Source organism: Aulostomus chinensis, chromosome 13 (assembly GCF_037954235.1).
Source record: "Aulostomus chinensis isolate RoL2024-O1b breed Wild chromosome 13, RoL_Achi_v1.0, whole genome shotgun sequence".
Classification (NCBI taxonomy): Eukaryota; Metazoa; Chordata; class Actinopteri; order Syngnathiformes; family Aulostomidae; genus Aulostomus; species Aulostomus chinensis.
Window position 1 is genome coordinate 8,572,847 of NC_141332.1, and position 23,171 is coordinate 8,596,017.

At 40.5% G+C, this 23,171-nt stretch overlaps 1 protein-coding gene across 3 annotated transcripts in view; it reads left to right on the forward strand.

Moving 5' to 3' along the window:
* The window catches only part of LOC147250775 (connector enhancer of kinase suppressor of ras 2), an 80,885-nt gene that overhangs the window by 15,902 nt on the left and 41,812 nt on the right, over positions 1-23,171 (forward strand). For all 3 annotated transcript variants that reach the window (XM_086223038.1, XM_086223040.1, XM_086223039.1), the window contains exons 2-5: positions 2,721-2,884; positions 12,301-12,503; positions 14,466-14,553; positions 20,029-20,070. In XM_086223038.1, the coding sequence (XP_086079164.1) occupies positions 2,721-2,884; positions 12,301-12,503; positions 14,466-14,553; positions 20,029-20,070 (497 nt within the window). The remainder of the gene's footprint in view (positions 1-2,720; positions 2,885-12,300; positions 12,504-14,465; positions 14,554-20,028; positions 20,071-23,171) is intronic.

Consider the following 23,171-nt stretch of genomic DNA (forward strand, 5'->3'; position numbering starts at 1 on the left):
AAAATACCACCAAAGTCTCTGCCACGTAACACAGCAATCCAGCTAGGTTCTCTGTGAATGTTGAAGAAGTAGGACATAACTATAGTGAGAGGCTTCCCCAGAGGAAGTCGTGGTAGTCAGCCTGCCTGCACCTCTTTGATTCTTTATTCATCACCTCTTTATATAATTTATGTACTTTATACACTACTGTAGGTGAAGAGAGGGAAAGGGAGAGGAGAAAAGGCACAACAGCTAATGATTAGACAGCAAGAAGACAACACAAACGCTGACTGAAGTAATGAGTGTGAGAATGTAATTCAACTTTTTCCACCTAAAGAGAATCATAAATGTCAGTTGACAGTATTATACAGTCATCATTTTGCAAATATAATCAGATATTGCATTTGCATTATGGTGATTGAAGCTGTAATGTGGAACTTTATACAACGTGCTAAACTGCTGCAGCAGGAAAAGCTGGGTGTAAATGGCAAAGTGCGAATATGTCTCTGTCTCGCTCTCTCATATGGTAGGGTCAGGAGTCGGATACTAACAAATCCTGGTTACTAGCTGCAGGGCTGCTCTGCTTCCATGGTTTTTCTGCATGGCTGTTTCTGCTCCTATAGCTTTTGGCTAAAGAAAGAATCTGCGCATGCAGTGCACATCTCTGTCAACTCTGGTGAGAATTTGTCTTTGTATTTTCCTAGTCATATTTTCTTGCGCACATTGATTTTAATATGTCACGTGTGTCATACATCTAACTATAAATGTTTTCAGGAAGATGCAGGTCAAGTTGGAGCTGTTGTACATATGGAATGTAGTTTGGTTAAAAATTTACAGGAAAATGATCCAGGTTATAAGATCTTCAGATCATGTTTAGACAATGTGGTTGCTTGCCTTGCTGGATTAAAATCACTTTTTATGCTTCAGTACTGGTGAAAGCCATAGGCTGGGGGCATTCTGATTTCAGGTTGATGGTCCATTTGTCCCTTTTTTCCCTTATGTGATATATCTGGAATGCTTCAGGGAACTTTTCCAAAATCTGACACAGTCAGGCACTGGGTCCCAGGTTTGGTGGCTTAAAGTCCCTTTCACCTCTCATAAACATGAAATTTATGGAACGCCCTGAAGCAATTTGTCTAAATTTATTGAGAAAATGGGATGTAGGCTTTTGGTGGTTTCTAATATTTATCATATAGTTATAATAATAATAACCAACCTTGTATCTAGGTCTCAATTTACATATACATGAAGTGTGCTGGTCATCTTTTACATAGTGACCTTGGTGTGTAATTATTATCATTTAGAATCTGTTACATGACAGACCAGGGCCTGACAGAAAGGACCTGTGTGGCTCACTAAGTATGCACACCTGCTTGTCAAACCTTTTTGGATTCATGCACCATTCTGCAACTTTCATAGAAATGACGAGGCCCCAACTTCCATGGTACATCCAGTTCACTTTATTCATGAAACAAACACAAGGAAGGCTGGTTCTGAGACAGATGTTAGTGTGAGTGGATTGTTTTTTTGTTTTTTTGGCTGGAGGAAGAGTGGCTCTCTGCTTCATATGCCTGTTGTACACCATTCATTTGGCATCATAACATCCTTGTGTGTATTAACATTGTATTGTCAAACTTGTAAACATGAGAGATATTTCATTTTTGTCCGTAGAGAATGTATTTCATTAAACCATTTTCACTTATATATTCATAGCACGGAGTTTCTTACTGATGAGTTACATGTAAAATTGCTCTGCTGTGCTGTATCAAGATTGTTTGCCCATGTCACTGAGTGCAACACTGGACTCAATATTTTGTCTGTTATGTCCCATGGCATACTAAGAGCAAGCTGCTCATTCTTTGTTTCAAGTGCATGTGTGTGTGTGTGTGTGTGTGTGTGTGTGTGTGTGTGTGTGTGTGTGTGTGTGTGTGGTGACTGTGTTAAGGTGCTACCACACTGTCTGCTCTCTGTCAGCATCGCTTCCCTTGGGCATCAGTGTTTTCCTCACAGCTCCACTCAGCTTAATCAACATGCCTCCACAGAAGCGTCAAACCCTGAATAACAACAGCATTTGTAATTGTGTGACTGTGATTCAAGTGTGTACTTGTATTCTCCTGTGATTCTGTGTGTGTGTCTGCGCGCGTGTGCGCGCACGTGTGGATTTGGTTGGCTCCTCTCATGCGTTTTTGCTTTGTATGCACTCATTTCAAGCAGGCTTGTTCATTAGGTCTGTGGAGACGTGTGCTTTTTGCTGACTTTGTTTGGTTCAGAGCCCGAAGCATTTTCTGATCAATAATATTGCAGACCCACCATGTCTAGGGACAGCTGATTGGCTCTCTGCTTGGCAGGCTGCAGCAGCTTTACAGTGAAAAGTCATATGTCGATATGTGACTCACATCTCTTGAGGTATATTTTGTGTGTGAAATGCAATGTATGAAAACACTAAAATGACTTTGCTTGTGTATGTAAAAATCTGAGTTATCAACGGAAATTACAAAAGTGCATGGCTAGGTGATCATCTGATATGTCACAGCTAAACCAACAGATTTTTTTTTCTTGATGACAAAGCGTTTCCAATAAAGCATCATGGAAATATCAGTCTTCAGGTTCTTATTTCCCATCTTTTTAATCAGAAAGAAGACACCTAGGCTATGTAGTTAAAAATGGCTGAGTTGACCAGAAAAGTAAAGGTTAAAAGTATCAGCTCAGGCTAAACTGGAGTCTATCTATATTCTCCTCAGGTCTGGATGATTGTTTGCAGCAGTATGTGAAGAGTTTTGAGCGGGAGCAGATGGGTGGAGAGCAGCTGTTGCACATCACCCACCAGGAACTGGAGGAGCTGGGTGTCACCAGAATAGGACATCAGGAGCTTATCCTGGAGGCTGTGGACCTCCTCTGCGCCCTGGTAAGTCAGTCAGCCTCTCTCATACAAATGATTTCGGTACATGTGTACTTTTAATTTAGATATTCTGGATAGCCTGCATGCGAGTTGTCAGTTGCCAGGAAGTAAAAAGACAAGGTGTTTCATCTCCCTGATTTCTTTTTTTTTAATGTTCAATTAAGCAATGGTCTTGAATGCATGAACAATGGAATTCAAGTTGCATATGGGCTCACAGAAATTAAAGATGTCAGTTATACTGTATTTTCTGGAATGCTCACCATGCAAAGGCATTAAAGGTGATCAAAACGATTTGAAAAATGTTCCAGAAAATGTGCTGGGTGCAGAAGAAAAGGCCATTTTATTTCCCTTTGGACCTGGTAATGAGTGAGGTTGCAGTGAAACACTGTTGTCAAGCTATACCCTGGTATTGAAATTTAAGGTTTCCATTCTGTGTACATTTGTTTATATAAGCTATTGAAAAAAAAAAAACATTGGGCACATCATCTTTCCTTCTATTCAAACAGGAGCCTTTTTGCAGATACTCCCTTGAGAGATATTTTATACAGCATTTGTTCAAGTAAAAACCCTGTTTTCTCAAAGTATAAGTGATAATAATATACATTATACCATGATCCTATGAAACTGTGATATTTCCTGAGACAATTATTGCACTGTGAAATTCTAAACCCTAGTTGTGACATTTTGAATCAGCTTGTTGAGGTTTTGTTATCTAAATGGGAGGAAATAAATGCATGACTGACGGTTCTAGACCGATAGTAATGGCCTGCTTTATGAACATTTTTAGTTGATTGCAACACAAATGGAAAACAGAATTAATATTCTGGTAGAAGCTGAGGTGCCAAAGATAACAACTCAGGAGACTGGCTCTGCTGCAGTAGGGTCCCTGGAGATCCTGGAAACTTGTTAGGAACATGTTTCGAGTTTGCAATAATGGCCAGCTGCTTGGGAACAAGGAGTGGCCTGAGTCAGCAGGGATGTCTCATTGCTCAGGTAACCTAGCCTCAGGACAAACAGGTTGAGGTCTATAGGCAAGCAGGTTGAAGAGAAGTAAGTGTCAGTGCCCGTGCCAAGCTTGGCACCAACCACAGAATCCCTGGCTTTGAATTAATAATCTGGAAAATATCAGCCTCAAAGGTGTGCTTCCACTCAGGGTTTGAAGATATCTGCCAGAATGAAACAAGAATGCCTCCTTACCTCTGAAATATTTTGAGATGAGGCTGCTGAAACTCCTGGCACTAGAGCTGGTGAGATCCTATGTGGATGGCAGACGGGTGGACCCAAGTGACAGAATTCAGCTGGCAGGCAAGAATGTGAAGGACAATAATGTTTATTTAAAACTAACAAAAATACAAAAAGAGCAAATGGAAGCACACAAAAAGCTAGCAAAATCTGCCCAAATGAGTGGGTCATAAGCACGGCTGACTGGGCAACAAAAGAACTAACTGAACAGAGGATCTGATGAACTAAAATACAAAAGAACTACAGTATCCAGACAATGCGAAACAGATGGACAGACATGAGAGTTGGAAACAGACCAGCACTGATTAAGACTGATTCACAAACTAGACATAGGTGAAAACATCAGTGGCAAGGAAAGAGGCACACAAGGTAATTACATTTCAAAAATAAAATTGGAACTAGCTTTAAAAGAATCCAAAATAGGAAAACCTAAAAGTGAAATTACCAAAAACTAAAAATATCACAAGGCCAAACAGAATGTTCTGCAATTTCCAAGAACATCACCATTTGTTGACCTTTCAAAGGCACTCAGGCCCATTGTTGATCACTGGCTCAGTTTGGATGCTACAAACTTATTTCTCACGTAGTTGTTTGACAGTGTGCTGATGTGATCATTCAAAGTGACCCTTAGTAAAGCCCCGCCTCCGCCTGCCTTCTTGCTTCGACTTTTATCTACTTCTGGCCTTGTTTCACTGTTTGGTTTTTTCTCTGCACCACTTCGCTTTGTTTGTTCTTGTTTGATTTTGTGTTATTTTGTTTGTTTTAGATGTTGCCATTTTGGCCAGGTCTCGCTCGAAAAAGAGATCACCTGATCTCAAGTGACTACCTGGTAAAATAAAGGTTTAAAAAAAAAAAAAAAAAGGCAGCAGCTGCCTCACAAATAATTCTTCCAGCCTGTTTCCATTGAGCCTAGGCTTAAATCTGATGTTTCTGTGTTCCAACAAGCTGGCCTTCAGTTGTCAGTTGCACCAACAGCTGCCAACCCAGTAGGCCCAGCTACAGGGTCTCCATCACGGAATCCCTGTCAGAGGGTCCCCAATCTTATCTAGCCTGTGTCTATAGCTGCTTCTCCTGACTTCCATTCTCATACCCACTCAGGGTCTTTTCTGGCCCTTGGACCATTCCACAGAGTGGAATTAGGATCATTTTCCAGAATTGTTTCTTTGTTGTCCGCTCTGAAATCTCATACTCCAAGTACGTTTTAGGAGGTTATTAATATTTTAATATAGCTGTGCTGCACCAGGCTGACTTTAGTTAGGCAGAGGAAGGTGTATCAATGAGCTTGTTTCTGGCTGATGACTATTGTTTTTTTTTTCATAGCATACAATCAAAGTAAACGTATGGAACTGGGGAAAAAAAACAAAGGAATTTCATGCTGGAGAATCGCTTATGCAATTTTCTCAGCTTTTTGAATGAAAATTACAGTTTCCATGACATCAACCCTCATTAAAGTTCTAAAATGGATGCAATAACAAGGAAACATTTTATAAAATAAAAATAAGAGGCCTTACTCTTCTTTCTACTATGTTGGCTCTTTTCAATATCCATCCATCCATCCATCCATCCATTTTCTACAGCTTATCCTGTTAAGGGTCGCTGGGGCTGGAGCATGTCCCGGATGCCTTCAGGCAAGAGGCAGGGTACATCCTGGATGGGTCGCCAGTCTATCACAGGGCCAACACATAGAGGCAGACAACCATTCACACTCACAGTCACACCTACGGTCAATTTAGAGTATCAATCAGCCTCGTCCCCACTTGTGAGTCTTTGGACTGTGGGAGGAAGCTGGAGTACCAGAGAGAACCCACGCAGGAACAGGGAGAACATGGAGACTCCACACAGAAAGATCCCGTGCTCAAGCCAAGGGTCAAACCCAGAACCTTCTTGCTGTGAGGCGTCATTGCTGACCACTGCACCACCGTGCCGCCCACTTTTCAATATCATAGCACAAAATATTGTGCTTGAAAGATTGAAAGATGAGAAAATGTTAATACAAGGCACACAGAGGTTGGCAAAAAATGTTTTTAAACCTGGTGGGGAAAGAGGTAATTCGCCATTTTGTCTCAATAGTTCTATTAGTAATAGCTATATTTTTTAGTTTTATCTGAAATCTAATGTGTTGCATAGCAGGCTGTATGTTTCATGTTGTAGTTTTGTATGGGTGCTACTTTGTCATGACTCTTCTAAAAGCAATGTAAAATTAAGATAGCATTTTTATAGACCTTCACTTCCACCTTCGGGTAGTTTTGCCTGTACCATCTGTCCTCATCAGGAATCAAAACTCATTTGACTGGGTTTTGTTTTTGTGGTATTCAGTTGTTAGGTTTTAGTGAGCATGTGCCCACTGCAGCTTCAGCTCTCTGTTCTGGACAGAGGAGGATTCCTGAATGGGCTTCTGTTGTTCTTGCCCATCAGCCTAAAGGTTTGACATGTTGTCAACTGTATAATGGTTTCTGCATTGTAATGGGTAGTTATCTGAGTTACTGTAGCCTTCCTGTTCACTTGTGCCAGTCCGGCCATTGACCGCTATCAAAAACTGCTGCTCATTGATTGTTTTTCTTTTGCATTTGGCTCCACTCTGAGTCAACTCTATGGAATTTTTTTTACATAAAAACCCCATGATATATTTGCCAACAATCATTCCAAATCCTTGGGATCCCAACTTGCTCTACCAACCTTTCCGAAAGCTGCAATAAGCTTGGCTGATTAAACCATTGCATGAAAAAGAAGGAACACAAGTGTTCCTAATAAAGTGCTCAGTCACCTGTATCAAGTGATTGAGGTATTCAGTATTTAAGGTTAAAAACGGTTGGTGTTGCCCAAATGACTCTAAAAACTTTAAAATAGTGGTTTTTGTTTGTCCAACCATGAAAGAAAACTGACTGGTAGAAAGATGCATGTAATGGGTATTTAGCGTCCTCCACAAGTTATTGATATTGGATTAAGAAATGGCAAAAAAAATCTTCTATCATTTGGGCTGTGTTTAGTGTGTGCTGCCTCGACCACTGCTGATAGTCTGTGCAGTGGCCCTGCTCAGGATTAGGGAATTAGGGGGAATTAGGTGTTACTCTACTGGAAGGGAAAGGGAGCAAGGACAGGATGGTGAGAGGGGTAGAGGGGGTGTGAGAGAGAGACACAGAGAGAGAGTGAGTATGTGGAAAGAATATGCAGGTTGCACCTTATCTTCCAGCCACACACTGCTGGATTAGACAGGGCTGTGTGTGTGTGTGTGTGTGTGTGTGTGTGTGTGTGTGTGTGTGTGTGTGTGTGTGTGTGTGTGTGTGTATGTGTGTGTGTGTGTGTGCGTGCGTGCGTGCGTAATTGTGTACACTATATGCTTGTGTGTGCTAATCGGCACTTCCTCTCATTCAAATGTTCCAGCATGGGAATGAGTGTCCCAGAGCAGCAATCACCATTTGTCCTGGAACTGGACACACACACAGACACACAGACAGTGTGGTATCTTTTGCTTTCTCTGAGCAATGACTTAACTTGAACCCAAAATCTTGTGTAACAGTCATTTAGGATGATCCTCTCACAGTGTGACTGCTGCTACAACCTATGTCAGCCAACTAACTAGTAGAGATGCAGCATGTAATGATGTACTGATCAGTGCCACCACACTTGAGTGCAGTGTAACTTACGCCAAGCTTACTTTGCAAAATTAGCTCGCCTCTTTTCCCTCATCACAAGCATGGCAACGCTTTTCTAATCCTTTCCTTTAGCTTAGCTTTTTCAATGTGCATGAAAGCCAAATTTGGCCCATCATTTACTTTGAGTCTTGGCTGTCCAAGGGAACATGTTTCAGCACCTTTGCACTACTTCAAGGAATTGCTTCTTGCTTAGCATCACTGTTGTATCGTCTCTGTTTCAATCTGTTTTAATGACAACACAGGTGACACTATCTCATAGCTTCTGATCGAGTAGGAGTCTCATTGGACAGAGTATATGCATTAGATTGATGGTAGCACTCAAGATGAGTACATCTGTGTTCCACAGGGTGTGCAATAAAAGATAAAAAAAAACACACAGTATACCAGGCATTAAATGTATTTTCTGGCTTACTCCAACTCCTCATCACCCACATCGATTGCCCACCAGGTAATAAATGAACACAGCTCGGTGTCCTTATCAATATAATCTAGAAAGCAGAACTTTGTCATCATTGCTCAAATGTTAAGACTCTCTGGTGCTCTGACAGTTAAAGAGCGGGGTTCTGTAGACCTGGATCTATGAGCTTTTGAATTGAGATTTGTCCCCATCATGTATATGTTAAAGTTGTTCATTTAATTCTCAGCAAAATGTTTGGAAGAATGATCCTAATTCAATAATATAGACTGAATGTTCATTCCAAAATCAGAGCTATCTCAATAATAGATGTGTAAAATAAAGTAAATACTGTATATAGCTAATATGCTGCACACAGGTTTTGAACCAATGGTCACTGATTATACTCAGTTGTCAGAGTTAGTTGTAATTCTCATATATTAATGATTTGATCCATTTGCATGCTGTACATATTCCTGTGTGATTTTTTTTTTTTTTGGCTCAATCTGTGTTACCCACATTTAAACTTAATCCAGCATCCTCTGGCCTCTCTCTGCTCTGGCCGAGCAGCTGTTGTTCAAATATAGTTTACGTTCCCCATCTTCTCCAGTTTCTGTTTTTACTCTCCCGTTTCCCGTCACATTTCTGAAATGTATTCTTCATGATTCCTTTACACGCTTTAGTATGTTGTAAATATTCTGTTTTCCCTGTTTCATAGAAAGAGATTTATTTAGACTCTTGCTCATATATGAGTCAACTTTATTTGTAGGTTCCTTGAATTTTCACGTTGGATGACTCCCAATTTATTTCAACTATCTTCTGGTTACTTTAAAGTTATGAAGTAGTTCCTTTTTTATTTCCATTCCATACTTCCAGTCCTTTTCATCCTCCCATGAATATTTGAGCTCAACGGGAGTCCTTAGACAATAGTCTTATCTTTGTTGTGGTCTGTGAGACAGCACCCCCCATTATCATCTGCGCCCCCATCTGTCTGCTCTGTTGCTGGATTGTGACATTATGAGTTTACATCTACATTTTAAGCCCCTGGGCTACACACTACAAACTGGGCTGGCAGCCTGCTGTTGGTCAATGTCAGGCTGCCAGTTGGCTTTTTGTCTCCTCCTAAATATACAATATATTTAAGAGCTGCAGTCTGCAGGCTATTCAGTGGGCCAGGCAACTGGGAATGCTCTTGGAGCTCCCAATAGCTTGTCCAGGCCCAATCTGGTTGAATGCTTGAAGATTACACTTTCTAAATCAACTGGAATGTGCGTGTGTGCACGTGTGTGACTGCATGTGCATGTTCATCACAGAGAATGATATCATGAACAGCCTAATTTTCACGATTTGGATTTTCAGTCACTGGTGGGAGTTCTTGTATTATAACTCACTGCTGTGAGCTGAAATGGCCCTAAAATGCCCCTGTCTCAATCACAGGATCTTTCTGTGTGGAGTCTCCATGTTCTCCCTGTGCCTGCATGGGCTGGCTTCCTCCCACAGTCCAAAATTGTCAAGAGGGGACGAGGCTAATTGGAAACTCTAATTGACCCTTGGTGTGGCTGTGAGTGTGATTGGTGTCTGCCTATATGTGTTGGCCCTGCGATGGACTGGCGACCAATACTCTCGCCCAAAGGCAGACATTAGGCAGACATAGGCTTCAGCCCCCCGCAACCCTTAACAGGATAGGCGGTAGAAAATGGATGGATGGATGGGTGGATAGATGGATAGATGGATAGGTGGGATTGAATGACCAAGGAAGAAGTGATTATATTTTGGGGCAGATTACTTATAGCGCTGCAACTAGCATCAGGACATTACGCTTTTTATGCTTTGATATACTTCTCACTGGTCAACCAGTTCTGTTTCAAATTTGGTCAAAAAGAACATAACAACTTGCTAAGGGGATACTGTGATGTCTGAGTCTTTGTTAAACAGTGGTACCTTGGCAAGGTGTCCAATTTTGATATGACACCATAGAACAGGAAACTGCTGTGACTGGAGTCCATGTGGTCAGGTCTTTTCCAGAATTCATATTTTGATGAGTCTCTGTCTGAGGACACCTGCAAGCTGAATTTAAGTCATCATAATTGCGCCACATAGTGGTTACAGGAAGTAAGCGTGACCTGATGAATGTAATTTGATTTGCATTAAACTGCAATGTGTTGTCTTCATGATGCACAGCAACATAATGTGTGTGTTCTACAGCACCACCTAGTATACAAAGGGAATGCTATTTGCAGTGCATTGCACACATTAACCTGCTCCTTCATGCAAAATCTAACAGTTATCAGGTTTCCTCTCCCTCTCACTTAACAGAACAGCCACACCCTGTGACATGCACGGGAGTTCAAGGCTTCACTCAACACGGCTTACAACTTTAATAAGGGCCCAAGCACAAAGGTGCCACCTTGGTTAATGATCTCTGAGTGTGTGAGAGTCGTTTATGTGTTTGGATCTACATGACATTGCAATTTCTGTTTGGTAACAGTTCTTTAAACGGGTGAACAAAAAAAAAGGCTTCCTGTTGTGTAAAAGGTCAGACTCGAGGAATAGATAAAGCTGCCTGATCTTAACCCATATCTTTGAATTGAAAGGTTGTTGAATATGGTGAGAGGATGCAACATCAATATTATACTGAATAAGAGAGGATAGATTACATCTGTGGACTACAAAAGCTTCCATTCGGGATGAGTCAATGCAACATTGAGCAAGACAAATAAATGTTTATTTAAGTAAGGAGACATTAGGAGGGTAACCCCCCCCCCCCCAAAAATTTCACAAATAATGTTTGTAGATAGTGAAAAATATCATTATAGACAAGAGGCCATTCCACACATGGCTGCCATGGCAACCACATCGACATGGGTGAGGGGGATTTGCTCTAATGGCATTGTCCTCTTACTGTATTGATTTGACACACACAGACTATCATATGCACACTGCTCAAATAATTTCTCTTGTCCACACACACACACACACACACACACACACACACACACACACACACACACACACACACACACACACAAATTCAGACAGGCCTTCTTCCTCACATTCGTCTCAGCACTCCGTCCCCCCCGGAGAGCAGTATGCAGCTTTAGATGGAATTATAGGACAGCCTAATTACAGCTGTGCAAACATGTGAGCTCCAAGTTCATGTATACATCTACATTCATGCACGGATTAAACAGAATTTGCTGTATACATGACCCAGTTTCAACAAGATGCATAGCTGGGTGCTCTCTCTCTCTCTCTCTCTCTCTCTCTCTCTCTCTCTCTCTCTCTCTCTCTCTCCCCACTGTCACTGTGAAACCCTCTCTCCTTTGTAGTTACTGCGGTCGTGACTGTATAAAATAGATCTAGAGGCAGAGGGGGAATAGATACGTCTAGCCTGTGCATCTGACTATACAAGGAAGATGTATGTGAGTGTGTGCGTGCGTGCATGCATGCGTGCGTGTGTGTGTGAGTCCATGAGTGTGCGGTGCATGCATGCATGTGTGTATGTGTTGCCTTTGTGTCAGCAGGAATCATTCTCCGTCAGGCAGGACATGACTCGAGGTGCCTTGGGACGCTGTGCACAATATGGCTCAGTGGGTCTGTGTGTGTGTTTTGTGTGTGTGCATGCGTATGTTTGTGTGTTTATTTGAAAGGGTTACAGTACAGTGCAGTGATGGGCTATTTGACAAATATTTGCCAAGAATGAAGGATTTAGAGAATTTCTGTTTGTCAGTGACTGTTCCTCTAATTCAATTAATTCTATTTTTTAATTAAAACAGATAATAATACCTATAAAACTTACTGCAAATGTAAGGGAATCCATCCATCTATCCATCCATTTTCTGTACCGCTTATCCGTGCAGGGTCGTGGGGGGCTGGATCCTATCCCAGCTCACATTGGGGAGAGGGGGCATATACCCTGGACAGGTTGCCAGTCCATCACAGGGTCAACACACATAGACAGACAACCATTTGCTCTCAGCCACAGACACACCCACGGCCAATTTAGTGTATCCAATTAACTCAAAGAGCTTTACAGTGTCGTCGCATTCATGCAGACACTTCAGTGAATGAATATCTTGATTTCCCTCATGTTAATTTGTCTCCTAATTCAAATCTCTTCTTTGTCCCTCTAGAACTATGGCCTGGAGACCGAGAACCTCCGGACTCTGTCACACAAGCTCAACGCTTCCGCCAAGAACCTTCAGAACTTCATCCTTGGCAGGCGGAGGGGTGGACACTATGATGGAAGAGCTTCCCGGAGGCTGCCCAATGATTTCCTCACCTCGGTGGTGGATTTGATTGGTGCAGCAAAAAACCTACTTGCCTGGCTCGACAGGTATAATGAGAATTTGTTCCAATTTTTGGGGCACAGTGAGCAATGTCATCATCATGAAATGACCATCACAAAATTTTTAAGACAGTACTGATGACTATTGCCCACACATGCCTCTGTTTCATGGAAAAAGTTCATATTTTAAATCTTACCCAGCCTAAATGGGGACTCTGCATTTGCAAATATTTTGATGATAAAAATGTTGACTTCTCCATTGTGTTGAATGTTTGGGACAAAGACAATTCTGAGAGCTTCAAAGCAACACTGCTACTCATGTTGTTCAATATAAAGCTACAAGCAACAGCTGTTTAGTTTCACAAATAGACTAAAATCAGGGATTAACAACAAATTTGGATTTGTGCAAAAGTAAAAATTTCTACCATCACCTCAATCAACTCACTTATTCTTAGTCGGATGTGTATTAAAATTCTAAAATTGCATGGGGATAATGTATGTACAGGTTTATTTCTTCCATTTTTCAGTTACTTCCTGGTATCTTTTTACTACAACGTTGCCAGGCAACCACTGGCTTCTTCATTTTTTTTTTTTTTTTTTACCTTTAGACGGAGCCAAATTAGCTCTTCCTTTGTGCTTCTGTTGAGGACCGATAGGAAAGTGCCATTGTTCTCCTCAGCAAGGAACAGAATGAGCCTTTTTTTCAAAAATACTGAACTATTGTTATAATTACTGTTTCAGTGAAGACACCTGCTATGTAAAGTTGATGGAGTTTGTTGGTAGGAAACACAGCATAGTTTACAATCCCACTGGGACTGGTCAATTTTCCAGAGAAGTCATCCAGTTCTCCTCAAGTAACATCTTTCATAGAAGGATGAAGAATACAAGCGCACACTTTTTGTTATCTGGAGCTCATATCTGCTGATGGAACCGTCTGAACTTGAGAACACATAAAAGGAAGCAATATTGAGCTTTAGTGCACCCCCCAGCCTCCTGGAACAATGATACAAAATCAAATATTGTTGTTTGTCTTTATTAGTTGCTTCAGAGCTTGGTGAGGAGCAGGGGAGGGCTTTTATTTTTCTTGCTCACTGCACACTTGCAGCTTTTAAAAGCTGGCAAATATATGAAAAAAACCCAAAATAAAAACAGCAATTACAAACACTTCCCAAACTCAGTAATGAAATAGAGTGATCATATTGCTTGTTAAACATTCATTTAGAGGCAAAAAAGCTTGATTTCATATGTCAACAACACGCCGCCAATAGCAACCCAGGGAAAATTAAATACTATACGATTCAATTCATATAGTAATACATCATTATTTTAAGGGCTAAAATGTATTATTTTGTATGAGGGGTGTCAAAATACAAATAGGTTTGGGCTGCTCATCGTCTAGTCTTGTCACAAGTGGCCACTTTAGGTATTCTGATAAAAAAAAAATCCACTTCAAATATTCAATTTTATTGGCCTTTGAAAGAGTTCTGCTGACAAACAGTAGAACTAAAACCAAAATATTAAGTTTGCTTTGAACAAAGAATTAACACGAAAAATAACACGAGCTTAGAAATAAGAACAAACACCAAATGGTAACATTATTCTAGATCTAAGACTGAGTACCAAAATATTACCTTAGAACTAAGAATGAACCCAAAATATAACATTAGCGTCCCAAAAGTTTTCTTTCCACCGGCTTGATTCGACTTGTATTTATCCACAAGTGAAATGTAACATGGATGGAGGTTGATGATTGTTTTTTTTGCAGTGACTGATTTTTCCACTGAAATGATCTTCATTTATCATTAATTGTTTTGTATTTTTTAATGTAGGAATTGAATTCTACTTCTACTACCACAACAATTACTTTGAATAAGATCGTTAAAAATGACAGAACCTGCAGAACTTCTCTGTAGCTGTATAAAATTGTGGGGTGGGCCATCTCTGGCCCCTGAGTCGAGACGTTGAGACCCCTGATATAGAGTTAAAAATAATGTTTTTCCTTCATTTTAGGTCTCCATTTGCAAGTGTGACAGAGTATTCATTATTGAAGAACAACATTGTGCAGCTCTGCCTAGAATTAACAACTATTGTACAGCAGGTACTACACACACACACACACACAAACACACACATATGTGATGCATGCAACACACAATCCATCACACATATAAGAACTGCAGCCTCATACTTACATTGTGATTTGAATTGGGAGGGCAGCAGTGCATTCCACTCATGTCTCTATCTCATTTCGATAGATCTGACAGGAGTGGAATATATGCCCTCAGCCACAGGTTGTGTGCAGCATGGCTGGTGGGCGGAGTTGCTCTCTGTGACAGCCGATGGCATTGTGCTCATTGACCCACTGTCATACCTCATCCCCACTTGAGGCCCTGATGGAGATGAAACAGGGGGTCTCTCTTCCCTTCATTTCCTGTGTTCCTTCCCCCCTGGCTCCACTCATCATGTACATACACCATGATACCGTGTTCACTTGTATTTTTTGGAGTGAATCCTTTTGTTAACATTAAGAAATTATAGGGGTGCATCAATAGCACTCTTTCCAAAATGAGTAGTGTACGAGTACTTGCATTTGAGTACTTGTACACAACTGAGAACTTACGCCATTACACATAAAGTTACTTTGGATTTTATTTGTATTTATCCACAGATGTCGTCTGTTATTTGAACAACATTCTTCAGTATATTTTTCTTTGTATATGGGTGACTGTCACAAGTTTCCCTGCAGTACAAACATAAATTTAACAAAGTTGTCATATACTGACATTCACCATTAATGCTTTTATAAAGATGGCACTGCAAAACATACTGTAAGATTTCAGTAGAACTTTGCCATACACTGAGTACTGACATTTGATAAAACTCATCTCAAATCATTGACCATGGACAGGGCAATATACACGACAAGAGCATCTGTGATGTTGACAGCAAAAGTTTCACATGAGTTTGATTTCACAGCAACTAACTTCACTCTTCATACATAATATTTTTCCAGAATATAGGCAAATTTATTTTATGTCACACAATGTAACTTTCTTAGCAGAAATACTCATATTTGTTTCTCCAAGCGAGACAAGTAAACAACTTCAGAGGCTCAGATTTTAAGGGAACATACCTACCTAGACTTTTGGGAAATATGCTTATTGTCCATATTGTTGTCAAGCCAATAGATAACCTTCAGTCCTCATTGCATGAATTGCAGAGCTGCAGGCTGACTGTTAGCTAGCTCCAATGAATGTGGGCTTTGCAGCACATTTGGGGTCAGGGTTATAATTAGGTTGGATCAATGTCACTACATGTCAAGGTCACTGTCACCTCACTTGTTCACAATATCTCAGTAATGGCTTGGGAGATTTTTTTTGTTTGTTTTATCTGTTGTGAAACAGGACTACTGAATTGTCCATAAATTTAAATCATTTTGCTGGTACAAGCCACAGCAAGAAGGGGGGACTGGTTACCAGGAGAACCACTGGATGTGCTTGGCAACTGTACTGTAATGGTGCCAGGGAGCCCCTTGGTGCTAATTCTAGTCCCGCATATCCAAAGAACTTTTTTCCATCTTGTTGTCCATCGGTTTCGATACTTTCCTAACAAATTTCAGGATTCCATCGAATACTCCCTGGAGATGAACTTCTTTTTTTCACTCCTGGAATTTAATGTAATACAAAAGAACAACTTCATGCAAAAATGCAGTTGGTCCAAAGAACTTCCAGAACACTAGGACTACCAACCCTACAACTTTCTCTCTACCCATACCAGAACAATCAAGACTTCTTTATTGCCCAAAGGTTTAACAGAAGATTTAACCAAGTAACAAGAAGAAGAAGTGAACCACAGAACCTCCTCAATATTTAAGGAGTTTTCTCAAGGTAGTGTTCCTTTGAGTGTTAAGGAAGCCACTTAATAACCTCTACAACTTAGGGGAAACTAAAAGCAAAATTAGAACAACCTATGAGCCTCCTGAAAGAACACCACATCCCAATGAACATCCTTGATAACCCCTAGAGCTTCTAACTGGCAAATTACAACATACTAAAACACCTCGAGAACACCACAAATTTCTTAAACCCTCCTAAAAAACTGTAAAAAGGAAATCCAGATCCTCTTTAATGACCACGGGATTCTTAAAGGATATTTTACTGGACACCAATAACCTGCAGCTTTTCCAAAATCCCTTTTCTGGTTACTTACCTGAAAATTGAATATTAAATCAGTCAGGTTAGGCCTCACACTTTAGGAAGAGCCAGGAAACATCTCTGACTCCAATCAGTGATAAGTCAAACAAACACAAAAAAAGAAAATTCGAAATGTGCTGTATGTTGAAACCAGAAATGAACATGGTCATAATTACGACAGCCAATAGAGGATAACTGAGGTCATAATATAGCTTATTTTATTACTATTTTCTCTCTGAGATGATGATGGTTGGCATGTTTTCACCACTGCTTATATATTGTTATTGCATGATTAGCCAAAGCTCCATTGAGTGCCATGGAATTGGGCCTTTATCACACTACTTTCTCATATAAAAGATTGTTGTCTTTGCTGAAGACTTCAAGGGCTTTTGTCATATAATTTTGTCGATGGGACTTGAGTTTTTAGTGGTAGGACAGTCTCCCAGGAATGGATCCCAGTCACCATGGCAACAACACAGGTGCCACAAATGATAATAACAAGGCTTCCCTCTCTTCCACCTTTCTGTCTTCCCTCTCCTTTCCCCTTCATACTTCAACCATTCTTCAAGTGATTTCAGCTTCAAGTTCCACAGTTTCAATCTGTATGTAAGCATTTTTTTCTGCCCTAGCCTTGGTTCTCTTACCTTATTGAAAATAATCATTTCTTCCACACAAACATTTCAAATATTGAAATTCTCACCTCTTTAGAGAAACTTGCGTTTTCAAAGGGTTCAACCTATTTCATCTTTAAATTTCTTTCAGCTTCAGGTTTTAGGTTCTGTTTTTGCCTCTCGCTGCTTTTTTAAGCACAAGTGCCAAATCAGGAATATGCTGAAGCTCACACCTAAATTTTGTAGATTATTGAGCAAACTACTAGGTAAAAAGTAGGATTCTACTGGAGAGTGCAGTTTTCTGCTGAAGAGTTTGTGCAAAGATGTGTTTGGATAGTTTTGCTGTTGTTAGTTTGTGGCCATTGGGTTCCGTTAGCTTTAAGCTAAATGTGTATGTCTCCTTCTACATTCTGGAGTTAAAAAGACGCAATGTGGATGGACGATATGTCTGTGAGTTCAGGGCTCTTATTTGTGAATACTTGAAATGTAAAATGTGCTTTTTGGGATGGAGGGTCACTTTTTAAGAGTGGAGTAAAAACAAACTTCAATGTCAGGTGATGTGAAGTCAACACACCACATAGCTTGATAATGCTTGACAATGGTGTCAGTTCCCTAAAAGTAATTGTATTATTTGATTTTCGACCTTAAGAAATGTCATGATGCCAGTTCAATTGGTCTAATAAACAAAAAAATCAAAATTCCTTCATTTTATCCTGGCATCTTGTCTCTCATGTTCATCTCAGTGGTGTATCCATCCATCAGCAGGGTTCACCCTGGACAGGTCGCCAGTCCATCACAGGACCAACACATAGAGACAGACAACCATTCACACTCACAGTCACACCTACAGTCAATTTAGAGTATCAATCAGCCTCGTCCCCTCTTGATGTCTTTGGACTGTGGGAGGAAGCTGGAGTACCAGAGAGAACCCAGGCAGGCACAGGTAGAACATGGAGACTCACACAGAAAGATCCCGTGCTCGAGTTGGTGCTCAAACCCAGAACCTCTTGCTGTGGGGGACAGTGCTGACCACTGTACCACCATGCTGCCCAGTGGTGTATCAGTTGGCCCTGACATAGTATACCCTAACATAGATATGTAAAACTAACAGTGGCTCATAATGTGTAAATAATACACGTGGTGTGTCCAGGACCTTGGCAGATCTGCGCTCTCTGAGCGCACTTATTTATATATAGAGTTGGAAGTGCCTGTGCACATTCTCATACTGTCTTATTGTTTGGACAGAAACTAGGGCTGCTCCCCTGGACTTCATCCATGTCCTCCCTGTAAGACCCTGCTTAGCATGTGTTTGTATGTGTGCCCAGAGTGAGTCCTGTAGCTGAGCAGATAACACCCATCCCCTCTTACAAGTGCCGGAGGAGAAGCCAGCAGAGGGGGCCACTGTAGGTCCACAGTTGGCCCATGAACATGTGTCTGCCAGGGTATCGAGAGGCAGACAAAGGTGGCAGTGCAGCACATGCTAGTGCATTAAAGAGATAAATTAGCTGTTACCATGCACATCTGGTGGATTCACTGGGCTGCTCTCCCAGAAATAGATTAACTATCAGCTATTGTTAAATAACAATCTGTTATGTTCAAATACTGTGGTTGATAGGTTTCTAAATCCTGGGGAGGTACATCATGCTGCAAGCAGCAGAGTAGGACTACAGTAGTTCATAGTCTGTCTAAATTATCAGGTCATGTGCACAATGACGAAGGATAGAAATGAAATAGCCAACTGTTAATGTTCTTCTCTGAAAAAAAATCATCATCTGTGTCCCTTACTGTTTGTCCTCTCATATTCTTGAGCATTATACGTGGAACTGAAAATATGTATTTTTCTTTTATATTCCATTATTACATACTCAAAATGGTTTATTAACATGAAGATAGAAACCACTCAGTCACAATGTGAATCTGTTTGAACTCCCAAGTTTGCTGTTCCAGCATTTCTACACTCAAAGAAGTCTTTCAATCCAAAACATAAATTGTATATTGGAGAAGATCAATACTGATCACTTCGTGTGTTTAAAACCATTTGTGTTTTGTAATTCAGCACAACTCTGCATAAGATTAAGGTGAAGGTTGATTCAGCCTTGTCAAATGTCATATTCTTTCACAAGAGTTTGATATTCTAGGGAGAGCAACACATTGGTGTACACAACAATCCAGAACATCCCACATGCCAAATAAAGAGATGTAACAGGTGAACAGTAGGCCAGTGGACAATGGGGTTGTTTTAGTTTTTCCAGAAACTGTTTATGCAACCTAGTGACACGAGGCCAAGAACTGACACACTGACGTGACAACATGGACAAAGATACATAACATATCCTAGGATCCAATTGCACTCGTGTACCCTTGGAGGATCTACAACTATGTCTGATGTCCATAAAAAAATCCCACTCCAAACCATAACTCCACCTGCACCATGCTCCCCTCTGCTGACAATATTCACATGAGCTCTCCTCAAAATCAAAATCATGTATGCTGTATGAGTAGCTGAGTTTAATAGGTCAAACAATGCAGCAGATGAAACTTCTGATCCTTAACATTTTCATTTTTTTAACTGTAGTGACAAACTGTGGGAACTGACTTCTCTTATTGTTGAAAAATGGAACATTTATAGATGCAGTAATTGGTCGAATTGATGTGCCAATAAAAATTGTGTTAATTGTATTTTGAGGATATTGGAGCTGTAGTGCAGATTTTCACATTGATGTCGTTCTGTCTCATTTTTCATTTTTCTCTTCTCCTCACTCTTCACAGGATTGCACTGTTTACGAGACAGAGAACAAGATTCTCCATGTGGTAAGTTTCTTCACTAAGCAGACAAATTGTTGTTAAAAATGAATAATGGCCCATGGTTACTGGACTCGGTTAAGTTAGATTTTTTTTCACCACAGAGGTTATTTTCAACAATAACTCTAAATTCAATTAAAAAATCCTGTAGCTTGTGGTCGTGGGAGGGGAACCATGTTGATCCTAATGACATACTGTAGGACAGTGGCATACGACATAATTATGCCATTCCTTCCTTGTTGCCCATTCATTCTTTCATTCTATTTCGTGAATAGATAGAATGGACAGTCAAAACAAGATTACAACACCTGTGTATGTAGCAAGGCCTCAGTTTGAAAAATGAATCTTAGTTTTCTATTTCGTATTTGCCCCAAAAATTGAAATTCGTGTTTTTGAAAGAAACTTCTATTTTTAAAATTGCATACAATAAAGTGCTTGAGAACCTCAAGGTTTTTGAAACATCCAATTTAATTTCTTTGTGTGAGTGTGTGTGGGCTGGCGAAGAACTATCTGCGTCCATGTGTGAAACTGAGTGAACAGCAAGTGTCTGATCTGGGCTGACAGTTCCTGCTGCCATTCAAGGTCAGGTGGAGGGAACCAAATGAAATGTGGGAAGGGGGACGTTCACATATCTGAGGGTGATGAGAGAGAGAGAGAGAGAGAGAGAGAGAGAGACAGACAGACAGACAGACAGACAGACAGACAGAGAGAGAGACAGAGAGAGAGACACACACACACACACAAGCATGTGCCATTATTCTGTAATAAAAGCAGAGAGATTTATTTCAAAAGGGCAAATGCAATACAGGGAGTTCAAAGTCCAATGGAAGAAAAAACAAAGTACCAGCTAAAAGGGTCAACAGGCCTATGTCCTGGACACACTTAAATCGAAGTACCATCAAAAGAAGTTCAATGCAAAACTGATGACCAAGGATTTATGGAACCACAGGAGAGCAGGGGACAGGACATGGAGAATGACCATGACAAACACAGGGACAATAAACAAACGAGAGACAATGGGAAACACATAGGTTAAATACATGAGGAAACGACACACAGGTGGTGCAATCAAACAGAGGCAAGACACAAGGTAATCACAGCAGGGAGCACACAGGAAGACAAGATCTGAACTTCAAAATAAAACAGGAACTAAAGGCAGACCAAGACAAGAGAGCACACAGGAAGACAGAACACTAACCAGAAAATAAAACAGGAAATGACAATGAAGTGACATAGGCACTATGAAACACACACACACACACACACACACACACACACACACACACACACACACACACACACACACACGATGCACGTGTTGGACTAAGATGATAATGCACATTTGAGACCACTAAGTTTCAAACCACTATATCTGTCATATCTTTCTTCTTCATATCAAGTGAGGGAAAAAACTTTGAGAAGCCTAGAAAATGAGAAAAATGTAAATGGAACATTTCTGCCTTTCCTCTCTGTGATTGTGTGCAGAGACATATTTTCCATTACATCATGTATTATTCATGGTGTTGTTTCTCTTTGCAAATATGTAGAATGAAATGACTTACTTACTTACTTAATTACTTACTTACTGAGTGACTTCTTTGCAAACTGATTGACTGACTGATGGATTGACTTACAGACTGAATCCTTTTGCAGACTGATGGACAGACTAGTTTACTGAATGAATGACTTAGTGATTTCCTGACTGGCTGGTTTACTATTGACCAGTTTAATGGCAGACTAGTTTTGACTGACTTGTTTCCTGATTGACAATCTGGTATATTGCCTGACTGATTTACATAGTGATTGACAGACTGGTTTACAGACTGAATGAATGAGTTGGCTGAAACTGTTTGTTGTTGTTGTTGTTTTACTGACACCTTTACAACAGAGTGACTGACTGACTGACTGAAGGAAAGACTGTTTTCAAACTGAATTACCCACTGGTTTTCTGACATGGCTTACTGACTGGTTTAATGCCAGACTAGTTTACTGAATGAATGAGTATTGGTTTCCTGAAAGATAGATGGGTTCCCTGGCTGACTGACCTACTGGTTTACTGATAAGTTTGGTGAATAACTTACTGACTGGTTTAGTGGCAGACTTTGACTGACTAGTTTACTAACTTACAAACTGGTTTATTGGCTGACCCATTCACATACTGATTGACGGCCAAGTTTACTGACTGGCTGACTGGCTGAATGAGGCATTGACTGACTGACTGATTGTCCATTTTACTGGTTTGTTTATTGACTTGTTTACCAATTCCCTGCCTTTAAGTCTGTGCAATAATGGTATCAGACTTCAGATTAGGTTGTTAAAGTGACATATTTCTCTTGTGTCCTGGCTGAGGGACACACCATCAGTATCATTATCACAATTATCATTCAGGAGCAAGTTTATGCAGTATACAGGTTGTCTGGGGAGAGGATCAAGAAATTGTCGGTTATAAATCAAATTCACATTCTTTGTGGGAATAGCGTAGTTAACCAATTAATCACCATGTTGCTGGAGTGTCTCTGCTATTCCCCAGCAACATTAACTTTGAACATCTATAAATGACGGGTATTATTTGTCTCCCCTGTCAGCAGCAGCATAATCCCCCCTCTTCACCTTTGTTTAGAAGTATTAGCCCGAAATGATTCTTGTTGGTAAATATTGTAGAATATGCTGAAGAGATGAAATCACAAAAGTTCTTACATGCTAGCATTTTGAAGAATTGCTGTATGTTATATGTCAGAATCAGGCAAGATCAGGCTGAATTAAGTGGGACATAGCTGGCCCAAAAGTAGTTGTGATGTGAAAATTCACCACCTTTAATCACTAATGTAAACGCAGCCCCTGACAGTAGAGCAGTATATCTATAGTCTATAGGTTAGTGTGTGGCTGTCTTACTGTGGTTGTACGTTTCTGTGCTTCTGCTCAATAATGCAGAACTCCATGCTCTTCTGCTCTCCTCTACACTACAACCTGCAGCAATCAGATGGGCTGTGAAGGTGTGTGTGTGAGTGTGTGTGTGTGTGTGTGTGTGTGTGTGTGTGTATGAGTGTGTGTTTATCAGAGAGAGAGAGAGATAGGGGAAGAGGAGAGGTAAGTAAGTCTGTCAGTCTGAT